Source organism: Chlorocebus sabaeus, chromosome 10 (genome assembly GCF_047675955.1).
Source record: "Chlorocebus sabaeus isolate Y175 chromosome 10, mChlSab1.0.hap1, whole genome shotgun sequence".
NCBI lineage: Eukaryota > Metazoa > Chordata > Mammalia > Primates > Cercopithecidae > Chlorocebus > Chlorocebus sabaeus.
Genome location: NC_132913.1, coordinates 104,114,009 through 104,135,438, shown reverse-complemented (window position 1 = coordinate 104,135,438; position 21,430 = coordinate 104,114,009). Strand labels below are relative to the sequence as shown.

General features: G+C 51.3%; 1 protein-coding gene across 1 annotated transcript; it reads left to right on the top strand.

Moving 5' to 3' along the window:
* The first annotated feature begins 598 nt into the window (after positions 1-598).
* On the top strand, positions 599-21,363 carry IGFBP5 (insulin like growth factor binding protein 5). Its single transcript, XM_007966219.3, has 4 exons — positions 599-1,732; positions 14,394-14,623; positions 15,234-15,353; positions 16,581-21,363. Exons 1-4 carry the CDS (start codon positions 1,396-1,398, stop codon positions 16,710-16,712), a joined length of 819 nt encoding a protein of 272 aa, XP_007964410.1. The 5' UTR covers positions 599-1,395; the 3' UTR covers positions 16,713-21,363.
* Positions 21,364-21,430: the final 67 nt, after the last annotated feature.

The window sequence follows — 21,430 nt, the reverse complement described above, 5'->3', positions numbered from 1 at the left end:
CTCCAGACCTTTAGTGGAGAAATTCAGTTTTTCTTCTTTTAAAAAAAAATTTAGCTCACCAGCCATTACTGGCCATCCTACAGTACCTGTCCCCCAAGCACACACACGGACATGGAAACAGACACCAGCATACAGTCAATTGCAGAAGCTTAGGAAGATTTCTTGGGCATGGTATATCCGGTTGGCTAATAAGAAAATACGTCTCCCTTCAGCCTGTGCCTTGACTAGTTAAGGGATAGTAGGGAGGGGGAGACCAAGTTACTCTCCTCATTGTGTTCACCCTGCTCCGAAGAACTCTGTCTTCCACTGGCCCCTCCACCTCCTCCCCACACTCGGTAGCCCCAGCCTGTCCCCCTTGCCCCTTTCTTACATTCCGCGGGGAGGAGGGCGCTGTTCAGGGGAGAGGAGAGCGCTGTTCAGGGAGCGAAGGGGAGCCCCCTTGTGTCTAGAAGGCCTCTCCCCACCCCCACCCCGTGTGAGTTTGTACTGCAAAGCTCCTTGGCATCCTTGCCTGAGTTGGGTGTTGGGAAGCTCAAATTGCAGCTACAAACTGGCTGGCAGCCAGGGGCCGGCTATTTAAAAGCGCCTGCTCGCCCGGAGCCTGTAGTCTTTTTGGAAACTTCTGCAGGGGAAAAGAGCTAGGAAAGAGCTGCAAAGCAGTGTGGGCTTTTTCCTTTTTTTGCTCCTTTTCATTACCCCATTACCCCTCCTCCGTTTTCACCCTTCTCCGGACTTCGCGTAGAACCTGCGAATTTCGAAGAGGAGGTGGCAAAGTGGGAGAAAAGAGGTGTTAGGGTTTGGGGTTTTTTTGTTTTGGGTTTTGTTTTTTTTTTTTAATTTCTTGATTTCAACGTTTTCTCCCACCCTCTCGGCTGCAGCCAACGCCTCTTACCTGTTCCGCGCCGCCGCGCACCGCCGGCAGCTGAGGGTTAGAAAGGAGCGGGGTGTGTTTTAGATTTTAAGCAAAAATTTTAAAGATAAATCCATTTTTCTCCCCCAACCCCAACGCCATCTCCACTGCCTCCGAGCTCATTATTTCGGTGGTTGCTTGGGGGTGAACAATTTTGTGGCTATTTTCCCCCTATAATTCTGACCCGCTCAGGCTTGAGGGTTTCTCCGGCCTCCGCTCACTGCGTGCACCTGGCGCTGCCCTGCTTCCCCCAACCTGTTGCAAGGCTTTAATTCTTGCAGCTGGGACCTGCTCTCGGGCACCCCAGTCCTCCATCTCTCTCTACATTTTTGCAAGTGTCTGGGGGAGGGCACCTGCTCTACCTGCTAGAAATTTTAAAACAAAAACAAAAACAAAAAAAATCTCCGGGCGCCCTCTTGGCCCCTTTATCCCTGCACTCTCGCTCTCCTGCCCCACCCCGAGGTAAAGGGGGCGACTAAGAGAAGATGATGTTGCTCACCGCGGTCCTCCTGCTGCTGGCCGCCTATGCGGGGCCGGCCCAGAGTCTGGGCTCCTTCGTGCACTGCGAGCCCTGCGACGAGAAAGCCCTCTCCATGTGCCCCCCCAGCCCCCTGGGCTGCGAGCTGGTCAAGGAGCCGGGCTGCGGCTGCTGCATGACCTGCGCCCTGGCCGAGGGGCAGTCGTGCGGCGTCTACACCGAGCGCTGCGCCCAGGGGCTGCGCTGCCTCCCCCGGCAGGACGAGGAGAAGCCGCTGCACGCCCTGCTGCACGGCCGCGGGGTTTGCCTCAACGAAAAGAGCTACCGCGAGCAAGTCAAGATCGGTGAGCGCGCTCAGTGTGCCAGTCAGTTACGCGGCGCACGGGCGGGGGACACGGGACCGGCTGGGCCCGCGCGCTTTGCGCAGCAAGTGGCTTCGAGCTGGGGTGCAGCTCGGGAGTAGTCGGGGAGGGTCCTTGCACCTCGGAATTGGAGCCCTGGAGGATCCCGCTACCCTGGGGAACTGTCTAGCCAAGTCTATCCCAGCTTTCGCTCTTTCTCCTTCCTCCTTCCTCCTACCCACACCTTGCCCGCCCCCTCTCCCACCCCCCCCACTCTGTCCGAATACTGATTCTGAGTTCCCATTCGGTCACAAGGTCCAAATCCCCTGGTACCCTATCTCCAGTCTGAAAGAGTGTGTGTTACATTATCAACTCCCTCCTCCATCCACCTCGCGCCCCGCATACGTTTTTTTCTGAACTTGGAAAAAAATCTCTTTTGTTAAAATATTATTTTAATTGCGGCCTGGAGAGAGAGGCGTTACCCATCTTCTGAGCTAATTCCACCTTTGTCCCTTTTGGCCCCTCCACCCCCGTGCCTCCAGGCGTTTCTATCCCTCCACCCCTACACACACACCATAAGCACCCCACATTCTTGGTAACTAATGCCTTTCGGGTGGAAGCCGTGAAGCCCCTCCCATGTGCATAACCATTGCTTTTGATTGAAGATGATTGCCTGTGGTAGATGGTAAAACATACTTAACTGCAAAATGACTTTTATTTTATCCCAGGAAGGGAAAAAATGCTTTAGGAGCGCGGGGGTGCGGGGTGGGGATGGGGATGGGGAAGAGTAGGAAGGAAGGGTTTGGGATTCTGTGCCTAGTGTTCGTTTCTGAATCTAATTCCTTTTTCCCCCTCTCCAATTCAGATTTTACCTAGGATGAAAGGTGGACATAGGGCTGGGAGGCAAAAGGGGATGTGAGATTCAGACCTTTCAACTTCCTCGCCTGTGCAGATTCCCGGCACCACCATCATCTCCACCCCCGCCCCGCAATTCCTCCCTCCGCAATCCCCCCCCCCACCCCGCCCTCCCCAATCTCCTAAACCAGATCAGAAGTGGGTGTGCAGTAAGTGCATGAGGGGCCCTGGAAACGCAGAATGCAAAATTCAGGGGGCGGAGACAGAAAAGCCACGCACTGGGAGCCTCGCCTCCGCTTGCCCCGCCCCCGGGTTGCCCCGCCCCCAAATTCTCGGCGCCAGAAGTCTAGGGTTGAAATGATTGACACAGCTACTTGTTCAATCAGAACAGTTCTACCCCCTTAGACTGAGTTTCTTTTTGGAAAGAGTTACCTGATCTTTAGTTTAAAAAAAAAAAGTTAAATAAACTACAGAAAAGTCTGGATTCTAAGACGTCAAACTGGCTATTGGTTCTCTCCAAAAGGGGTTAAAACTTGGCTAAACAATGTTTAATTGGCGTAGTTTAGTTAGGGGGACAGTTTAGTTATGGGGGCAATCCCCTTCTCCCTCTCTGTCCCTTTCCATTACTCACGAGCACCCTAACATGAGTTTTCTGAAGTGCAAACTTCAGTCACTATAGTGCAGGAGAGGAGTGCGTCCGCCCTTGCCAGGAGGCCGGAGAGCTTCCTGTGTTCAGCCTCTGTCCCCGCAAACCCTGCAGGGTTTGAGTGACGCAGGCGCCAGCCCCTCCAGCTTTGCAAGAGGTAGTCGATCTCCAGGTTGCAGCCTGCAAAAAGAGGAAAAGGGGAGGACGCGCAGGCCCTGGGAACCCCAGAGACCGGCTTGTGAGGTTATTTTTATTAAGATCCACTTTTCAAAGGCGGTCCTGCCTGCCTTCATCTTGGAGGATGTGGATTTGGAAAAGCCTAGCGGAGGGGGGAAACATTAATTGATTTCCTGGCTGGGAAGCGACCGCCCTGGGTAACAATCCAGTCACACCGAAAGTACGTAAGGTGTCACTCAGCAGCATCCTGGCTCCACTTATTATTTGCCAAGCGTGTAGTGTGATGTGGCTAGTGTGAAGGTTGTGCACGCAGGGCGCACGCGCGCTCAATTGCTAGGCGAGCACGGAGGGCGCATCTCACACACACACACACACACACACACACACACGACACTTCAGTCCCAAGCAAGATCCCTTGTAGAATTCCCTGCCGCCCCTTGCCCAACCCCCACCTTCTGAGTGCCTTTGGGCCAACCCGAAGCAGCCTCTTCTACCCGCCCCCTCCCCAGCACTCCTCTCCGACTCCACCCCGCCGAAGGCAGGTGCCCGGCCGGCTGCTGTTGCGGGTTGGCGGCGCTCCACCGCGGCTGGTACCGACATCTTCGTCCGGAACAGATGGGATAGGAGTGGGCGCTCCTGGAAAGGGCGTTTTAGCCGGACAACCATTGGGCGGGTCCCCAAAAAGTTGGAGATGGTGTACAGACCGTTCTTAAGAAGAGAGAAATGGCCAGAGAGAGGGAGAGTGCCCTTTTGGTCCTTTAGCCAAAATTCCTGCTTCCCAACCCACCTCCCTCGTCTTCCCCCCGCCCGCCCCGCCAAAATCTGAGCTTGCAGATATGGATTCTCCCCCTCCCTCCCGCAGTTGCAGCATACACAGACACACATACACACACACACACACACACACGATATATTATATCTATATAATGTGTATTATATATTATATATATGCTATATACTATATTATATATATTTATATGTAACCAAACATATATAGAACCCAAAAAAGGTGCATTTCTGGAAGCAGAAATGGGGAGCAGAGGAGAGTGAGGTGGCAGGCAGCCAAAGCCTCTGGGAGGGAGAGGAGAGGGCGGAGGAGACGGTGTTTTGCTAGGCGGTTGCTGAGCAACTGCAGAGGGAGTGGGCCAGACAGCAGTGTGCTGAGAGCGAGCCTGGCTCTGCATTTCATTCCGACCAGTTCAGGAGCAGAGATAGATATGGAAAAAAGAATGTGTGTGAGGCTGGAGGGAGATGAAAGACGGGAGTTATTTGTTGGGCAAAGCTCAGTAAATAGCGGTGAGTGGAGGGAGTCCAGGAAGTGCTGGGTTTGCTTTCCGGCATTTTTGGTGGGGAATGAGGTTTGATGGGCTGGTCCCCAGCACAGATACTGGGGTTCAGGTAGGTCTCCTCTGTGCTGGTGAGACATTCAGTTTGAGATGTAGGGAACCGTGGGTTCTGGGTTTCTGTTCTGTCATTAAGAAATGAGACACCGTGGGACAAAAAATAGACTTCTGGAAAAGAAAGCAAAAGCATTACCTAAATAAAAATGAATTCAGTCTTTGCTACTTTGAGGGGTTTGGCCTCCATCACCCTGGCTTCAACTCCAAGCTTGGTCTAAAATGCCATGTTGAAGTCAAGTTCCAGAGTTGGGTTTATTGGCCAAATTTATGTCTGGGTTGAGCAAGATCATGGAAAACTGAAGGAGCCAAATTCCTTTCCCACCCGCACCCCCTCCCTCTGAAACAAGTCTTTGAGAGGATGGCCGTACCCTGAGCCAACCAAAACGGGAGTTGGGAAGATGAGATGGGGCTTTAACTGGACTTTTCTTGCCACCTCCGCCCACCACCACCCCTTTCTGCTGTGTCAGCTCAGACTGGAAGAACAAGCAGAGTTAGCCCTAGTGAGAGCTCATTTTCTTTCCATTTCTCTTTTTCCCCCTTCTCGCCCCTCCCTCCTACTCTTTCCTCCGCCCTTCTCCATCCACCCCCCAACCCCCACCCCAACTCTAAGGCATCCCCTGAGGGCTTGAGTTTTAAGTCAGAGCAGCTGTGAGTTAGTCCGGGGCTTGGGCTGGATTTGAGCAGGCAGGTGGGCCTGCAGCTGCAGAGGGAGGACCAGGCTGACCCTAGGAGCCAGAGGTCATCGTGAGGGTTACAGCAAAGGGCATGGGAGCAGGAATTCCCTGCAGAAGCCCTGGCCCCCTTAATGGAGCGAAGAAGAAGCCAGCGGGAAGGGGAGGTAATACTTGTGTAAAGTTTCTACTTTGTACCTAAGCAATGCCTATGCAACTTTTAAGATATTTAGTGTGTGGAAAACAAAAACTCTGGAGAAGAGATCACCACACTCCAGACCCACTACATCCAGAAACTGGAAGAAGATCTTAAAGAGCAGGTACCAACCAGGAGCCGGAGCAGAAGGAAGGAGGGCGGGAGAATGGCTGCGCTGAGTCAGGCAGGGGATTTGGAGGGGTTTGTTTAGTTTTACATTTGCTTTTTCTCTACAGTTGGTCTAAAAGCTGCAATTCCCAGACACCATCCTTAAATTGCAATCTGGACATGTTATTCAAAACAGTAAGATTGATTACATATTTGCAAAAATAAATAAATAAACAAGGAAGGCAATGTAGGCTTCTACCCCCCGCTCCGCAATACCAGCAAAACCTCCCCTTTTATTTCCAGTTTCATTTATTTCCATAAATTCTGTTATGATGTCATTTCTCTCTCTCTTTTTTTAAAAAATATAAATCCAGAGGAGTGACTGAATATCTCTGTGACGGGGAGAGGTTATATTCCCACCTTGGCCACTATGCTGTTGGTTTAGAGCACCTAACCAGGTTGGTTGGTGCCTGGCCACTCAGCTTAGCTCAGTCCTAGTGTCTCTCCAGGAATTGTCTGGGTATTGGCCAAAGAATGTTAAAGCTGGAAGGAACCCACACCCATCATCACAGTCAAGGTCCTCGTTTTAGGATGAGGATACTGAGACCCTGAGTGGGGAGTCACTTGCCCAAGATGTGGCAGCAGGGTTAGATGCAGAAAAGGGGCTGGGACTCAGCTCTTCCCCGCAGGGGCTCCGGCACTGCATCAGGCCATTCCTGGCTTTCTCGCTAGTCACTGGGGCTCGTGCCTGGGCCTGGGCTAACCTGCAGTGAGGCCTTTGGCAAACACTGCCAGATGCTATCACCCCATGACATCATAACCCACAATCTGAAGGCGCTGTTTTAGGGGCAGTAGGAAAAGGAGTGAAGCGGCCCCAAAGCCCTCCCCAAAGGAGAGAGGGCCACACTCTCTTATTTTCATACTCACTTCTGTCCCTTTTTCTACACAGTCTTGCATACAAGCCTGGCTTAGGCTAGTGGTTTGTCAGGGAAAGAGGACCTGGAGGGTGTGAAGGAGGGGTGTTCAGCCCAGCTTTCAGATCCATGCGCCAAACCTCATTTTCTACATTACAGGAAGCTCTCCTGATGTGGAGAGGCAGGCAGGCCCTGGCTGCCTCTGGGCTGTGCAGCGGCCTGTAGTCTTGAAGAACACGGTGCAGAAGTGGCCTGCTTCCAACAGCACAGTCCTCACGTGGTGCCAACAGAAAGCAGAGATCGAGGGAGGGTGTGGTTGGATGGGGTGAGTGCAGTAACTAGGGAATTTCTGCATCCGAAGGAGAGAAGGAAAACCATGCACTACCAAAGCTGATAAGGAAGAGAGCATGAGGGCCCCCGGCTTTCATGGGCAGGTGCCTCTGAGATCTTTCAGCAGGAGAGGACAGATGCGCTTCCAGAGGGCAGCTGGGGACTTCCGGTTGCTGCAGGAAGTGCTGAGAGCCTTTCTAATACATCCTGGAGGCCGTGGCAGCTCCTCCTCTGGGATGCTTAGGAAGGAGGCAGATAAGATAGGCCCCTTTTTCCAGTAAGTCAGACCTGCCAGGTGAACTATGGGAACATTTTAAACTAACTCAGTTATCTCATGTTTGACCCCTCAACCTAAACCATCAGGCCCCTTTCCCTGGCCTAAAATAAGGTCCCACTGAATATGCACTCAGAGCCAGGCCTCAGATGACCTCTGTTGATTCTCTGAGTTGTTTTATGTGGGTTCTAGTTATCCTGAACTGGGACTGTGACACCCCTCTGTCATCTCAGCCAGGATGACTCTTCTTCCAGATCGTTTAGAATAGCACTTCCAATTGAAACATAATACAAGCCACATTTGTCATTTTTAACTTTCTGGTAGCCACATCTTTTTTAAAAAGATTTTAAAAAGCAGGGAAATTAATTGTAATAACACATTTTAACTGAATATATCCAAAATATCCTTTCACCACATGCTCAAAATAAAACCATTATGTTGAGATATTTTACATTCTTTCCTTCATATTTAGCCTTTGAAACCCAGTATGATTTTTATACTTACAGCTCATCTCAATTTGGACACTAAGTTTTCATTGGAAATACTTGATCTGTATTTAGGTTTCATAAAATTTACAGTTGAAAAAGCAGATTCACATACCTGAGGCATTCCAAACATACTTTAAAATCTTTCCAATAACTGAGTTGAGTATCCATTTTTAAATTTAAACTAATTAAAATTAAATAAAAATAAAGTAAATTTTTAAACGTGGTCCCTGAGTTCCCCAGGCCACATTTCACGTGTTCAGTATGTATCTCTCCACGTCGCTAGTGGCTACCAGCAAACCCCTCTCTCACCTGAGAAGGGAACTGCTGTCCCCACTCTTTCCTTTTGCTCCCAAAGAATCAAAAAAGAGGAGTCTCAGCTTTCGTTGACAGACAGGGTTCCCTTGTTTGGTCCCTAGCAGAGCCTGGGCACCTTCTTAGGGGCCTCGGGAGAGAAGAGTAAACCTTGCTTGCTCCCTGCCGCCCCCTTCTGGTCATGCAGGACTTTGGGGGAATGTGGCTGCAGATGGCAATGTTCTGAACTGGCTGTGATAGGTCCTGATAGGAAAGTGGCCAGGAGAAAAGCAGCCTAGCGTTTCTTCCAGAGGCTGCTCCCCACCTATCCCCCCACCATTACCTTCTCATTTGGGGTATGTATAGGGAACAGACACTTCTACTGAGCATGCTTCCCCTTCCCCAACTCCAAAAGCTTGGCTGGAGATTCTCACTCAGGGACTTGTGCATAAACGTGTATTTCCTATGTGTACAGTTATTGCCAGCTGCTTCCTAGGGACCAAGAAATGTGAACCAGAGTCACAACCCCAAATCCTAGCTTGGCATTGGAAAAAAGCAAGGAGCCTCTCTTTACCTCTGGTCCCTGGACAGTGGGGCAGATGTAGGTGGGACCCCAGCCCCTTACTCTGTGAGATGTCACCTTCCCCACCTATAGCATCTACACTGTGGAGGGCTGTGGGCCGCCTTTTCTCTATATATCTTTAGGGAAGGAGACTGAGTGCCCTTCATGCCGCATGAAGGAATGGGGTTAGGCAGAGGAAGGACTCCCAGGGGGAGCTCTCTAAGTGGAGACAGGTCTGCCTCCCTGTCCCCTGCGGCAGGGTTATTGTGCTTCAGGGCAGGGGCAGGGATGAGATAACCTCCCAAGGCATGAACTGGGCTCTAAGCCCCAGCTTATATTACAGAAATACTTCCAGACCTACTTCTCTTTGCCTCTTGGGCAGATTTACACATCTCTCCATTTAAAGGTTATTTATTGAATACTATATGCTGGTGAGACAAAGAGAAATGACAAAGCTCTGCCCTTAAGAAGTTGGCTATTTAAATTCCACAGAGGGGACTAGAATGAAACCCAGAAGAAATTCAGATCCCTTTTTCATTCTTTGTAGAGAGATTCTAGGCGTCCTCATCTTATCTTCTGTCTAGAAAAGGAGATGGGAGAATCTCCCCAGGTCTGGGTGGCCTGGCAAAGCCCGACACTCTTCCTGGACTGTGAATTTCAAGGATGCCTCTGTTTCTTCGATTTTTGTAAGCTAAGGCACAATATCTGGGTCACCTAGTTTTCTCTTACAATTGATTATTAGGTCAAGCAAGATAGAGTGATAAACTAACACCAGCCCAGGAGCAGGCTGTTAATGGCACCGGGGTGTGACTAAGAGGTCCAGGGGTGGGGGGTTTAGATTTTAGGCAGGCAGGTCTCCACCTGGATCTATCCATTGCTATGACTAGCAAGCAAGGTGGAGTCAGAACCCTTCAGAAGACAATGTGCCTGCCTCTGCTGGAAGGGAAAAGTCGTGGCAAAAGGGCAGGTGTGGAGAAAGTGGTTGAGCTTGGGCACGGTACATGCATTGTGCAATTGTGTAGACTGTAGTATTTCTCACCCTAAGACACCTCTGGGTCTGTAGCAGCTGGACTTGCACCATGACACTCTCTGTGTTTGCCAGGACATAGAGAATGGTGCAGTCCTTAAGCACGTGTTCATGTTACCGTGGGGAGAGGCCGATGTACCGCGCGTGCCTCTGTGTATGCTGCTGCACTGGGGTGAATGGGGAACGCCTTACAAATGAAAGAGGAACTGAGTTGGCCACCCAAAAGTGGCAGGGGCTAGAGGTATTGGAGAGCCAGTGGGAAGGACTGGAGGTATTATATAGAAGCCAGAGATTTAGATCCCACCCCAAAGGTAAATACTGTATCCAGATAATATTATCATCATCCCCTCCCTTAGTCATTGAATAGGATTATGAAGGTAAAGGTCCAGCCTCCATAGCTCCCAGCAGGAGAAATGGATGCTGAGCATTCCACATTTCCCATCCTCTGCAAAACCCTCTCAGAACAGCATCTCATGGGCGGGGAAGCCTGGAATATGTCTCTCTTCCTTCCTGGATCGTTTTCCAGTTGCAGGTTACAGAAACAGCAGAATGCCATGCAGAAAGAAGCCCTGTTCCCCTCTCCCTCACCTGCCTTCACTCTCCCACACATGGTTCTCTCCAGGCCTCGCTTGTTTGTCTCCCTGACTCTTTAAATATATGCTACAGACACACAAATGAAGGAAGGGATTCGAGTGATTATTACAGAAGTAGGAGAGGGAGGCACCCAAATTTCAGATTTTTTTTTTTTTTCTTCAAGACAGGGTCTCACTGTGTCACCCAGGCTAGAGTGCAGTGGAGCTATCAAAGTGGAGCAAGCATGGCTCACCTCAGCCTCAACCTCCAACCTCCCGGGCTCAAGCTATCCTCTGGTCTCAGCCTCCTAAGTTTCTCAGACTACAGGTGCACACCTCTATGCCCAGCTAATTTTTGTACTTTTTTTTTTTTTCGTAGAGACGGGGTTTTACCATGTTGCCCGGGCTGGTCTCGAACTCCTGGGCTCAGGCAATCCACTCACCTTGGCCTTCCAAAGTGCTGGGATTAGAGATGAGCCACCGTGCTTAATTCCAAATTCCAGATTTTAAAAACGCTTCCAGTCCCTAGAAGTGAGCCCATGCTGTGTGGGTGTCAGTCTCCCACGCCCTCTGCTGGCCACATGGAGATATTGACCTGTTTGTCAAACAGGTTCCAGGGCTGACTGTTGAGTTTTTTTTGTTGTTCACGTGAAGAACAATCTTCACCAGGAAGTCCTCCTGGGTATCCTGCCTAGATCCCTTCTGCAACCTCAGTTCATTTTCTCTTGATGACATAGCTCAAGAGTAGCCAGTCTACTTGTTCCTTCTTGTTTTATCTAAAACTTAAACCCTTCCAAAATTGAAAGCCTATTTATGACTCAGCCACAGAGCAGCTGAGTCGGGCTAGCTGCTTCTGGCGCGCAGCTCCGGTCTTACTTTCCAGCCCTTTAATCTCCGTGGCTCTGCCCTGGCTCCCCTCCAAGTTTCCGCTGTCTCTCTGGAGCCTACAGGTGACCACAAGACCCTGATTAGTATCTTCGACCCTGGACTCTGCTGCTGCCTAAGGAATAGGTCCCATGGGGTTAAGTGGCACCAGAAACCGGGAGGCACATCAAAATGTTAAGCCTGCTCTTCAGAAGCAGCCAAAAAGCTTGCAAGCTGGGGAAGGTGTGCCCTCAGGAGACTCGCCTTGGGGAGGCTGGGAAAAGGAGAGAGTTTGCAAAAGCATTTTTGGTTCCTTAAATGAAGAGAGATACCAGAATCTACATGTTGTATGCCAGCATCATGGTTGCTTGGCCCCGGGGCAGTACTTGAACACTTTCAAAGAAAAGAGTAAGAGAGGTCAAAATAAATTTACCCCAAGGTTTGTCAAGCCATTGTCAACGGCCCCATCCCCCTCCCAGAAAGGGTGACTCAAGGTTAAGGACAGCCCACAGCACTTAGAAAAAGTCTCAAAATGGGAAGGGTCTTGAGAAGAGCTGTTGAGGGAAGGCTGTGGGCCACCATGCTTCTGTGTCCACCAAGGCCAAAGAGAGAGAGTAAGCTGAAATGACAGCTGGAGAAGGGCACCCTCTGACCAAATGGAAGAGCCTCCCCCAACAGGTAGCCGGAGGAGGATGGAATGGCACCCCCATTTCAGATGTCCTTAAGGACTAGAGAGATAGATGCTTATTTCTGCTTGGACACAGGGGATTGGCTAAATGGCCTACGGAAAGGATTCCAGGAGCTGCTACACCAGCCACAGGAGAGGAGCCAGGTTCCCAGGCTCTCTCCCCTTGAAGAGGTGACAATGTATTGGCTCTCCGGGCCAGGCTGGGGCAGCCCACTGAAGGAGACGCAGAGACGCGTGAGTGCGCTGGTCAGCAGCCAGCCCACTCCCCCACCTGCCCTCACTTTATCCAGTTACAATCTTGTTTGGGGAAGGGGTCCAGGCTTCTCCAATCTGAACACCCCTGCCCCCAGGCTTTCAGTAGCCACCATTTCCTGCTTGCCCCTCCCCCCACAGTAGTCAACTACTTTTTGAGGATTAGAATGCTTGGCGATGCTGAGGTTGAGGGGTGCGGCTCCAGTCCCTCAATAAGACGGGTCCGAAAGCCCTTCTGTGCGATGGTTAGCACTCCCTCTCCTTACTCCCTCTTCTCCAAGATCTGAGCCTCCAGGCGAGGCCTGTGTTACTAGATAATGGAACCCCAGCCTTTCAATTTGTACAGAGTCCCCAAACCAGCCTTGCTTCTCCCTCCCTCCTGCCAATCTCACTTGCTCTACAACCAAGAAAAGTCAGTACCCCAGAACATGACCCTTTTAACTAATCCCTAAAATCCTGCCTTCCACCTACCAGCAAATACATGAACAAAGTCTCACCCTATTGATGAGTCGTCACATCAGGGTTTGATAGAGGAGAATCGGGGTACTGGGACATCAAGGCACGACTGGGAGGAGGGGGTGAGAGGCCAGAAGGGGTGCCAGGAAACTCAGGTTGAATTTTGTTCAGGGAGAGCCCGCCCACCACCTTGTTATTTGTTTTCTCCGAGTCATGATCTTCCTCTCCAGTAATTACCTCCCTTCCTTTCCTGTGAATAAATGCCCAAAGCAACTCACCACCAGGAATGCTGCAAACCCTTGGAGGCTTCTTTAGGGCAGGGACCTTCTCTGCCAAGGCCTTAAAGATCAAATACCTATTTCATGAGACTTGACAAATCCTGAGCCAAGAGAGAAACAGATGCTTGGCTGCTTCCTGCCACCTGCCATCCTGACCAGGTTAGGCCAGGTGTTCAATGCCTTTCCTTACTCACACCTGGAACTTGCCCAAGGCTGCAAGCTCAGAAGTCGGGTTCTACACCTGCCCAGAGGCATAAAACAGTGTCTTCTCAAAAAGCTTCTCTTTTCCCCACCCCCACTTCCTTGAATTCTGCCCACTTCTTCTGTTCGCCATCCCAGATGTCTGGCGGTCACTGTTCCTGGGCATCCCAGCGATCATGGAGTGGGTGGAGAACAGAATTTTCTTTCATCTCATTTTGGTTATTTAATATCACTCAAAGCTCTATTTTCTCTTTCCAGTATTTGAAAAAAGAGGGAAGCAATGAAGACAGGGCCCCCCACCTCCACTCACCCCTGCACCTGGTCCCACTGTGGGGCATTGTGGCCACACCCCGCCCGCCTGGAAACAACAATCTAAAGTTCCCCCACTCTGGTTCCTCCGAGGCTGGGTGAGGTCAAGGAGCTGAGAGGAGAAGGGGACCCAGGGATGGATGCCTATGAGATAAGAATTTAGGGGAAATCTGTACACCAAGAAAAGGCCAGACGGGTAGAATTAAGGATCAACAAATACATGAACAAAGTCTTACTTCTCTAAAGGTCAAAAGTCAGCTAAGTATAGACTGTCACCAAGCCACTCCTATATATAACTGTCCTGGTCCCAGCCAGCTGTCAGCCTCTCTCAGTCCGGAGCTGAGTAACGTCTCAGCCTCCCAGGCCCCCGAGCACGGCACCAGTTCTGAGCCAGAGCGGGAGCGAGGCCTCTGACTTCTCCTTGACCCCACGCCAGTCCCCTCTGGGCCCACATTTCTGGCTCTCCCCTCCCCTCCCCTCTTCCTGCTGTGTATGAAGGTCCTCGCCACCCTGCTGCTCCAGACCCCAGGACCCCCTCCTCCCAGGTTCCCCAGGTCCAAAGAGACCTCGACATCCAGCAGCTCTGAAAGTGCAAAGATCTCACTAACAGGACAGACTTGGCCCTTCTCGTCCACGCCCTGGCTGTGTCATCTTCCTCCGTGGACCCAGATTCCCGCGTTCCTACTTCTCAGCCCCACCTCCAGCCATGTCCCATCTACTTGGCCATCCCCCAGCAAGCAAACCGCTCACTACCACCTTCATCCTTGCAGGGGCCACTTTCCTTGCCCTTCCTCCTTCCTGCCCCCAGAAGGTCCACTCTGTCCTCACCCATCCGTCCGTCAGTCTCTCAGTTCTCCTCTGTGAGGTCTCTCTGCCTGCACTCTCTGCGTGACTCCAAGCATGCCAGAAACTTCCCACCACTTAAATGAGCATTCGCTCTGCTTCCTGGTTCTTATCCCCCTGCTTTCAGGGTGTGCCCCAGGAGGGCAGAGACACATCTGCTTCAGCCTTTATGACTCCCCTCACCCCAAACTGCCCAGCCCTGGGCTCTGGCTGTGTGCACCTTGGCCCACGGGGGCTGACCCTCCGGTTCCTTCTCCTGCAGAGAGAGACTCTCGTGAGCACGAGGAGCCCACCACCTCTGAGATGGCCGAGGAGACCTACTCCCCCAAGATCTTCCGGCCCAAACACACCCGCATCTCTGAGCTGAAGGCTGAAGCAGTGAAGAAGGACCGCAGAAAGAAGCTGACCCAGTCCAAGTTTGTAGGGGGAGCCGAGAACACTGCCCACCCCCGGGTCATCTCTGCACCTGAGATGAGACAGGAGTCTGAGCAGGTACATCTCGGGGTTCCCTCATTCCCTCCCGGCTTTTGACCTTTTCCTGCATCTAAATGGACATTCATGGCAGCAGGAGGTGCTCAGGCTAGACCCGGCAGAGGACCTGCAGGCAACCATGGGGGCTCAGCTTAGGATGTGGGAGGAGAGTTTCCAGAGCGTACACTTGTCAGGGCGAAGGGCTTGTGCTAGTAAGTGGGAATAGTGGCAGTGCTCATTTGAGGAGAGTGTGTACCAGCTCAGCGGCCATGCACCTGGGCCCTGCAGCTGTGTCCAGTCCGAGGCAGAGACTGAATATTCTCCTAGAGCATCTAGACACGGGCACCTCTGGACATGGTTACTCAGCAGAAGAGAAAAGCTGCAGGGGAGGGGGTGACCTGGAACACAAAAGAGAAAGTATGGCTCTGTACCTGGCCAAAGGCAGGCTTTGTGATCCCAGCGCACGTGACAGGTGACAGGGAGGAAAGAGCTTTGGCAGTAGATGATTAGCACCAAAGGTGGTGACTTTCCTCCCGAGACCCTTCGGCCCTCACCCCCTGGGCCACTCGTCAGCGCAGCTGGGTGGTTTTCCCTTGGTCTCGCCATGCCTCTCACCCTCCTGTCCACACAGGGCCCCTGCCGCAGACACATGGAGGCTTCCCTGCAGGAGCTCAAAGCCAGCCCACGCATGGTGCCCCGTGCCGTGTACCTGCCCAACTGTGACCGCAAAGGATTCTACAAGAGAAAGCAGGTACGTCCCCTGCCCTGAGCTCCCAGGCTCAGATGGCTCCGAAAATGGCACCTGCCAGGAAACTCCACCTCGGGCAAGTGCCTAAGATTTCCACCGTTAACCGCTTACTGTTTCCCGGGCCTCAGATATCCATTCATATACCACAATCATGACTTTCCACATTCCCTACTAGGCTGCAATCCATTCCCTCATTCCCTCTTATGCCGTAATCCACTATGCTTTCCACAGGTCACCTTAGCTAGGTGAATTCATTGCAAGAGGAAACTCTGTAACACTATCGCACAGCATGTATCATTGGTGTACCGCACACTCAGGAGTTTAAGCCGTATTTTCTCTGTGTACCACCTGAAATCAGCTCGCGTCCCTTCACAGCCAGGCTCCCCTTTGGGCAAGGGTTCTCAGATTTCCAAGGGCATCCGATCCCTGGAGGGCATGGATGAAGGCTGGGCCCCACCCCTGTAGTTTCTGATTGGTAGACCTGGGGTGGACTCTGGGGTGGACAGGTGACCCTGATGCTGCTTTAAGGGCACCAATAATCTAAATGTAAGAGCCAGGCCACACTGGGGCAAATCGTGGCTCTGCCACTTACTAGCTGTGTCCCCTTACTCATCATTTAATGTCTCTGTGCCTCCACCCTTGTGTAAAATGGAGAATGAGGAGTAAGTGATTGATCTTTGTAAAGCACTTAGAACAGTACCTACTGCATACCAAACGTTGAGTGGTGTCTGGTACAGGATAACACCACAAATGATGCCTCCTCCTGTTATTACTATTGCCATCGTCATTATTATTGGATCATAACTCTCTTGAGAATCCCTGCAGAGTTTCAGGCAGGGGGGGACTCGAATGGGTAATATTTTAAAAGGGACTGTAAGCCAGGCACAGCGGCTCACGCCTATAATCCCAGCTACTCCAGAGGCTGAGGCAGGAAGATCACTTGGGCTCAGGAGTTCTAGACCAACCTGGGCAACATAACAAGATCCCATCTCTGAAAAAGAAGGAAAGAAAGGGATTGAAGGAGCTAGCCAAGGGTAGGCTGCCTAAATTCACATTTTTCCCTGGGTCTTTCCATGAAACAGGGACACTAGAAACCCAAGGGTTGGGTCTAGCGCCCTCAACTCTCTGGAGATGAGAGAGTCCTGTCTTGGGGTAGAGAAGAGGCAGGAGAGGGAGGAGCAGAGCCCCAGGGTGCGGCGTCCTCACAGCCTGTTGCTCTACTCACCCCAGTGCAAACCTTCCCGTGGCCGCAAGCGTGGCATCTGCTGGTGCGTGGACAAGTACGGAATGAAACTGCCAGGCATGGAGTACGTCGACGGGGACTTTCAGTGCCACACCTTCGACAGCAGCAACGTTGAGTGATGCGTCCCCCCGAAACCCTTCCCTCACCCCCTCCCACCCCCAGCCCCAACTCCAGCCAGCGCCTCCCTCCACCCCAGGACGCCACTCATTTCATCTCATTTAAGGGAAAAATATATATATCTATCTATTTGAGGAAACTGAGGACCTCGGAATCTCTAGCAAGGGCTCAACTTCGAAAATGGCAACAACAGAGATGCAAAAAGCTAAAAAGACACCACCCCCCTTTAAAATGGTTTTCTTTTTGAGGCAAGTTGGATGAACAGAGAAGGGAAGAGAGGAAGAATGAGAGGAAGAGAAGGGAAGGAAGTGTTTGTGTAGAGGAGAGAGAAAGACGAATAGAGTTAGGAAAAGGAGGACAAGCAGGTGGGCAGGAAGGAAAGGCACCGAGACCAGGGAGGGGCCCAACTTTCACGTCCAGCCCTGGCCTGGGGTCGGGAGAGGTGGCCACTAGAAGATGCAGCCCAGGATGTGGCATTCAATGACACTCTTGGGGTTTCCCAGTACGGATTGGTCAGGGGGAGAAAGGAAAAGGCAAAATATGCCAGGGCCTCTCCCGGATCTGTCTCCTCCTCTAGCCAGCAGTATGGACACCTGGACCCCTGAACTTCCTCTCCTCTTACCTGGGCAGACTGTTGTCTCTCCCCAGATTTATAAAAACAAAAATGCATCCCATTCCTCTGAAAGCAAAACAACTTCATAATTGAGCGATATTAGATAGAGAGGTTTTCGGAAGCAGATCTATGAATATGAAATTCATGTGCATATTTCATTCCCCAGGCAGACTTTTTTAGAAATCAATATATGCCCCAAAATTGGAAAGACTTGTTCTTCCAGGGTGACTACAGTACATGCCGATGCGTGCGGTTTCAGCCCTCATTTAATTCAATTTACAAGTAGCACAGCAGCCTCTGTGGGGGAGGATAGGCTGAAAAAAAAAAGTGGGCTTGTATTTATCTACAAGACTCCATATAGTCATATATAGGCATATAAATCTATTTTTTCTTTGTTTTTTTCTTTCTTCTTTTCTTTCAAAAGTTTGCATTAACTTTTCAAAGTAGTTCCTATAGGGGCATTGAGGAGCTTCCTCATGCTGGAAAACTGAGAAAACCCATATTCTTCTAATATAACCCGTAATAGTATTTTCGCCTTCCTCGAGGCAGAGTTTCCCGTGAGCAATAAACTCAGCTTTTTTGTGGGGCACAGTGCTGGACTTGACAGTGATTCCCCACGTATATTCTTCTGCACCCACCGAGCCAGGCAGAGGCCAGTCCTCCGTGGTGCAAACAGCATGCGCCTCAGTCCATCCCATTTTAGTCTTTAAACCCTCAGGAAATCACAGTCTCCGGACGTCACACCACATGAGCCCAACAGGTCCATGACGGATCCACCCGTCCCGCCCCAGCCTTTTCCTTTCATCTGAACAGAACGTGCATTTTTGGAAGCCTCCCTCACTCTCCACACTGGCAGAGCAGGAGGGAGACTGAAGTAAGAGATGGCAGAGGGAGATGGTGGCAAAAAGGTTTAGATGCAGGAGAACAGTAAGATTGACGGTTCTGGCCAGAGTAGATGTGGGGAGGAACAGAGGGCTGAAGGGACTGTTCCATTCTAGCTTTGGCACAAAGCAGCAGAAAGGGAAAAAAGCCGATAGAAACCTCTTTAGCTTCCCCACCCTGTATGTTTTCTGGGATTCGAGAGGAAAGAGAGGAAAATGGGGGAATGGGTTGCAAAATAGAAATGAACTTAATCCAGGCCACAGAGCCAGGGAAGGTGGGTAACTTTAGGAGGATGCTAGACTTTAGAAGCCAGATAGGAAGAATCAGGCGAAACTGGCCATGCTTTGGAAGGGACAAGACTATGCGCTCCGCTGCCCACCTTCAGCCTGCAAGGAGGCACAGAGGCCCACGAGTCTTTCCGGCTCTTCCTCCATTCTGGCCAGTCCCTGCATCCTCCCTGGGGTGGAGGGTGGAAGGAGGGCCGGAAAAAGCAGGGAACGCATGATTCAGGGATGCTGTCACTCGGCAGCCAGATTCCAAACCAAGAAAACTCCCATTCTCCAATGACTTCCTCAACCAGTGGGTGGCCTTGTGACTGTTCTTTAAGGCTGAAGATATCCAGGAAAGGGGGCTTGGACACTGGCCAAGGAGACCCCTTCGTGCTGCGGACACAGCTCTCTTCACTCTTTGCTCATGGCATGACACAGTGGAGACTGCCTCCAACGACAAATTTGGGGCTACGAAGAGGAATAGTGAAAAAGCAAATCTGTTTCAACTGATGGGAACCCTATAGCTATAGAACTTGGGGGCTATCTCCTATGCCCCTGGACAGGACAGTTGACTGGGGACAGGAGAAGTGCTCAATCTTCATGAGACAAAGGGGCCCAATAGGGCCAGCAGCCACAAGTACTTGACCTGCCGAGTCAGCACGCCCCATCTCTCTGCACAGCTGTGCCCTAAACCCAACTCACGTTTCTGTGTGTCTTAGGCCAGTATCCCAAACCTCTTCCACGTCACTGTTCTTTCCACCCATTCTTCCTTTGCATCCTGAGCAGTTATCCAACTAGGATCTGCCAAGTGGATACTGGGGTGCCACTCCCCTAAGAAAAGACTGAGCCAGGAACTACAATCTCCCCCCACATTCCTCCCAGCCTGGACCTGAGAGGGGCTCTCTCTTCGCCCACTGTGTCTGGACTTTGGGCAGGCTTCTGCCCCTCACATTGGCTTTTTGCTGCCAGCCATCAGGTGGGAGATTAGAGCCTGGTGTGAGTGTGCCAGACTCTTCCGGTTTCCAAAGTTCGTGCCTGGTAACCCAAACCTGTGAGTCTCTTCTGCATGCAGGGGATTCTTATGGCCAGTTGGTCACTCCCTAGAGAAGCTGGGCCTTCATGGACACATGGAACTAAGCCTCCCAAATGGGAGGTCTGGCTGGGCCCAGGGTGGGAGACCCTGGGAAGGGAAGCACTGGAGGAAAACGGCACCTCTTCCCTGTGGCAGGGTGCAAGGTAGGCAGGTTTGGAATGGTGTGGGCATGGCAATCTAAGCAGGGCTCTCTTTGACTCCAGGCTGGCCTTTGGCCGACTGCCTGCTCACCCAGAGACCTTGGACTCCAGGCTATCCATGGCTCTGGGTCTAAGTGCTGCCCACTCCCACACTCACACCCACAGAAGAGACCCACAGAAGGTCTCTCCCATCTGCTTTAGACTCATGCCTCACTCCAGCAGTGGTGAAGATCCTCTGTCTTTCCCACGACTGCCAGGAGATAGGGAAGCCCAGCCAGGACTGACCCTCCTTCCTCCAGCCTGCCCCGACCCACCTGGCAAAGCAGGGCACATGGGGAGGAAGAGACTGGAACCTTTCTCTGACAGCCAGGCCTAGACAGACAGGCCTGGGGACACTGGCCCCATACGGGGAGGAAGGCAGGCGCACGAGGTCCAGGGAGGCCCTTTTCTGATCATGCCTCTTCTCTCTCACCCCATCTCCCCACCACCACGTCTGTGGCCTCCATGGTACCCCCACAGGGCTGGCCTCCCCTAGAGGATGGGCCTCAACCACCCTGCTCCCACCACCCAGCGCTTAGCGAGACAGGGCTGCCATGGCAACCGCCAAGCCCCCCTTAAGGTGGGACAGTACCCCGGACCCATCCACTCACCCCTGAGAGGGCTCTGGCCCAGGATGGGAACCTCAGAGAAGAGCTCTAAGGAGAAGAAATCCCATAGCATCAGAGAGGACACGTCTGGCTTCCAAGAGAAAGGAGGCTCCGTTTTGCAAAGTGGAGGAGGGACAAGGGACGGGGGTTTCACCAACCAGCAACCTGGGCCTTGTACTGTCTGTGTTTTTAAAACCACTAAAGTGCAAGCATTATGTTGCACTGCTTCTCCACTTTTTATTTTCTCTTAGGCTTTTGTTTCTATTTTAAAACATATTTTCTTGATTTTCTAATGGAGTATATAGTTTAGTCATTTCACAGACTCTGGCCTCCTCTCCTGAAATCCTTTTGGATGGGGAAAGGGAAGGTGGGGGGGTCCGAGGGGAAGGGGACCCCAGCCTTCCTGTGCCCGCTCACCCCACTCCACCGGTCCCCAGTCACCAGCCGGAGTCTCCTCTCCACTGCCACTGTCACACAGTAGCCCACATGGATAGCACAGTTGTCAGACAAGATTCCTTCAGATTCCGAGTTGCCTACCGGTTGTTTGTTGTTGTTGTTGTTGTTTTGTTTTGTTTTTGTTTTTTTTGAAGACAGCAATAACCACAGTACATATTACTGTAGTTCTCTGTAGTTTTACATACATTCATACCATAATTCTGTTCTCTCCTCTTTTTTGGTTTCAACTTTAGAAACAAAAATAAATGATGATAATCTTTACTGGTGAAAAGGATGGAAAAATAAATCAACAAATACAACCAGTTTGTGAGAAAGAAAAAAAAAAGCAGGAAAAAAAAAATGAAAAAACCATCTGAATGCGGAAGAGCTTAAGCTCGGCTCCTGTTTAGCATTTTGTACTTAAGGAAATAAAACACCAACAAAGGATCTCACATTTTCTTAAAAAGTGAAGATTGCTGTATACTATTTATTCAACGTATAATTTATGTTACTCCTTGATCTTTGTCTTTTGTCATGACAAAGCATTTATTTAATAAAGTTATGCATTCAGTTAGCCTACGTCGGCTTCCTCCGAGGGCTCAGGGAAGGCAGGCAGCAGGGGAGGCGAGCCCCCGAATCTC

What these genes read in the sequence shown, in the direction of transcription:
- IGFBP5 (XM_007966219.3), top strand. Translation starts at nt 1,396, where the DNA reads ATGATGTTGCTCACCGCGGTCCTCCTGCTGCTGGCCGCCTATGCGGGG. An exon ending in TGAGACAGGAGTCTGAGCAG is followed by an intron (nt 14,624 to 15,233) that starts GTACATCTCGGG and finishes CTGTCCACACAG; the next exon opens with GGCCCCTGCCGCAGACACAT. An exon ending in GATTCTACAAGAGAAAGCAG is followed by an intron (nt 15,354 to 16,580) that starts GTACGTCCCCTG and finishes TACTCACCCCAG; the next exon opens with TGCAAACCTTCCCGTGGCCG.